Source organism: Amphiura filiformis, chromosome 7 (assembly GCF_039555335.1).
Source record: "Amphiura filiformis chromosome 7, Afil_fr2py, whole genome shotgun sequence".
Lineage (NCBI taxonomy): Eukaryota > Metazoa > Echinodermata > Ophiuroidea > Amphilepidida > Amphiuridae > Amphiura > Amphiura filiformis.
The window spans coordinates 14,090,948-14,094,106 of NC_092634.1; the positions used below are offsets into that span (position 1 = coordinate 14,090,948).

General features: G+C 45.6%; 1 protein-coding gene across 1 annotated transcript; it reads right to left on the reverse strand.

The window, feature by feature from the left end:
• Positions 1-240: 240 nt before the first annotated feature.
• LOC140157659 (uncharacterized) lies at positions 241-1,727 on the reverse strand. Its single transcript, XM_072180900.1, has 3 exons — positions 1,581-1,727; positions 874-1,100; positions 241-631 (listed from the first exon to the last, which is right to left on the reverse strand). Exons 1-3 carry the CDS (start codon positions 1,725-1,727, stop codon positions 241-243), a joined length of 765 nt encoding a protein of 254 aa, XP_072037001.1.
• Between the last annotated feature and the right edge of the window lie 1,432 nt (positions 1,728-3,159).

The window sequence follows — 3,159 nt, forward strand, 5'->3', positions numbered from 1 at the left end:
GGAGCCCTGTCAGTGGGCATCACTATCTGCATGTTTATACCTACCTATCTACCAGTCAGCGTCATGCATTTCTGCACCGGCTGCCTGGCTCAAGAGATGCTTCCAAGTCCTACGATCCATAGCTGCAACCTCAGCCTCCTCTACAGTCCATCCCAGGTCCAGCCTCGAGATGTCTCTGTGGATGACGTCTCTCCACGATGTCTTTGGACGACTAGGTTTACATCTCACATGGGTTGGCTTTCAAAGGTAGAGCCTCTTGGGGATGCGATCTTTATCCATTCGCTGCAGATATCCAAACCACTGTAGGCGGCGTTTCCAGATGACTGATGTGAGTTGGGGCTGTTTGGTCTTAGATCTTATATGGCTATTAGGTATATGTTGTGACCATATCACTCGAAGGATTTTGTGTTGACACTGCATGTCAAAAGCATCCAGTCTAGCCTCATCCCTCTCTGTGAGTGTCCAGCACTCAGCAGCATAGAGGAGTGTGGAAAGTACACAAGCATTGTAGAACTTCAGCTTGGTCTCCAGGTTGATGTTACGATCCTTCCACACTTTGTCCAGCTCTCTGAAGGCTCCTGTGGCTCTGCCAATTCTGTTGTTAAGCTCTTTGGTATTAGACCCATCAGCACTGCAGTAGGCACCAAGATACTTGAAGTGGTCAACGCTACTTTAATGAGACCTTCGTTGCCTAGAGGGACAGCTGGTTTTGTAACACTGGATCGGCCGATGGACATGATCTCTCTTCTAGCTCATCTGAAGTCCTAATTTGCTGGCAGTAACATGGATGGCTTCAGTTGTCTCCGCCATCTTGGTATCAGTCTCTTCAAAGAGAGCTATATCATCAGCATAATCCTGGCCTGGTCGGCCAACTTTTCTTCAGGGTATCTTGAGCTCCTCCTTGGCATCAGGATTAATCCTCTGTTGTTTTCATCAACTGCCCTCTTCAGGATGAAGTCAATGGCTAAGCCAAAGAGTAATGGAGACCAGATATCACCCTGTCGCACTCCAGTGATGATCTTGAACCAGCTGGAAAGGGAACCTTCTGCTTTTACTGCACAGGTTGTGTCCCGATATGAATTCCTAATGATGTTGATTATCTTGGAAGGGATTACGAGATGCGGAGGATTTCCCAAAGGAGGGTCTGTGCACTGAGTCGAAAGCAGCCTTGAAGTCGATGAAATTGATGATGCATGGTAGCTGTTGGTCCAGGCACTTCTCAATGATCTGGTTTAGGCTGAAGATTTGGTCTTGACAAGAACGGCCTTTTCTGAAGCCTGCCTGGTTGTCTCTCATTCTCAGGTCCAATTCATCCTTAACTCTCTGGAGCAGAATGGTGGAGAAGACTTTCCCGGCGATGTCAATAAGGGTGATGCCTCGATTGTTATTGCAATAGGTAAGGTCTCCCTTCTTTGGCAAGGGTAATATTCTGCCTTTACCTCACTCTGCTGGTGTAACCTCATTCTTCCATACATGTTGGCATATACGGAGCAACCATTCTCTGATGGCATCTCTGCCATCCTTTCGAATTTCGGGAGTGATGTTGTCTACTTCTGGAGCTTTGTTGCATTTTAGAAGACCTCCCTATCTGGTGGCTCCATATTGATGGTTAGTTCTTCTGCATGGATGCAGACAGTGAAATCTATGGTTTCTTCAGGATCTTTAGCATTGAGCAGACCATCTCTGAAGTCGTGCAGCTTCATCCTTGACGATGTTGCCATTGACATCTCTTATTTGTGATGCTTTCCTGGAGGATTTTCCAATTAAAATGTTCTTCTTATGGTATACCTCTCTCATGTTGTTACTTCTGGCAGCACACTCAAGGTCATCAGCAATCTTACTGTACCAGGATTTCTTGTCATTCCTGAGGCTCTTGTTTGCCTATTGAGCTCACAATAGTCACTGCCAAGAGATGGCTTGGCCCTGTTTCTCTTTGATATCAGTTCCCTAGATTCTGGGGATATCCACTCTTCCTGTTTCCCTCTAGCCTCTACGGTATCCAAGATGTTCTCTTGCAGCTGCAGTCACAGTATCAGTAAAATTGGCCCACTCTTCATTAATGTCAGAGGCGTCGTCCAATTCAGCAAGGATGTTGAATTTGCCGCCGATGGTAGCATTAAAGCTTGCAAGTATGTCTCTGTTCAACAGATTTAAGGAGTTGAACTTCAGCTGCTTCTTCTGTTGTTTTAGGACTGCTAGAGATAATTGCAAGATTGTGGTTGCTGCCAACATCCACCACTCTGTACACTCTAACATCTTTTAGTGAGTTTCTCCATTTTCTATTAACCAAGGTGTGGTCAATCTGGTTCACTGTTTTACCATCTGGAGAGTTCCATGTCAGCTTTTGGATGTTCTTGTGGGGGAAAAGTGAAGAGCCGACAACAAGGTCATGTGCGAGGCAGAAAGTTAGAAGTCTGATGCCATTGTCATTAAGGGCCCATACAGCATGGCAGCCAAGTGCAGGTTTCCATGTGCTCACATCATCTCCTAGTTGGGCATTCATGTCGACAACTACAAATGTCATGTTTAGGGATATTGGATAACACATCATCCAGTTGGTTGTAGAAGGCATCCTTATTTGCAACATCACCAGGACGAGTTTCACTTTTGGTAGGAGCATAGCATACTACTATGGTAAGTTTCACATGCTTGCAGTTGAATCTTTCTATGAGCAGCCTATCAGAAATGCATTCATATGGCAGCAGGGATTTTGCAGCTGTATGGGATAACAAAAGACCGATGGTTTTCTCTCTTCTGCTGGTGTCTGGACCGGAGTGTATGATTTCCCAATTTCCGTGTCGGCTTCTTCCTTGGCCAGGCCAGTGCAGTTCTGTTAAGGCAACCAAGTCCAACTTATGTCTATCACATTCATCAATCAGCACATCGATCTTTCTCGGGGTGTTGAGGCCCTGAACGTTCCAGTTTCCTATCTTGAGTTTGTTTTTGTGATGTTCATTGAAGTTGTTTCTTTTGGGTTGTACCTAGTCTTCCTCCCTCTCATCAAGTTAATGGCTTCCCTGGAAGGGCTTTCACCACTGGACTGGTTTAGTCTGAGGTGGTTTTTCGGTACAAGTTTTGGTAGTTTCTCTTTTGTCAGGTTTCGTAGTGAAAAGGCTTTTTACACTGGATGGGACACTAGCCCGTCGCATTAACCTATGC

Coding starts and splice junctions, on each gene's coding strand:
- LOC140157659 (XM_072180900.1), bottom strand. CDS start 1,727: ATGTCAATGGCAACATCGTCAAGGATGAAGCTGCACGACTTCAGAGAT. Junction 1,101..1,580: donor TGGAGCCACCAGATAGGGAG/GTCTTCTAAAAT, acceptor ATCCCTTCCAAG/ATAATCAACATCATTAGGAA. Junction 632..873: donor TCAAGATACCCTGAAGAAAA/GTTGGCCGACCA, acceptor TGCCTACTGCAG/TGCTGATGGGTCTAATACCA.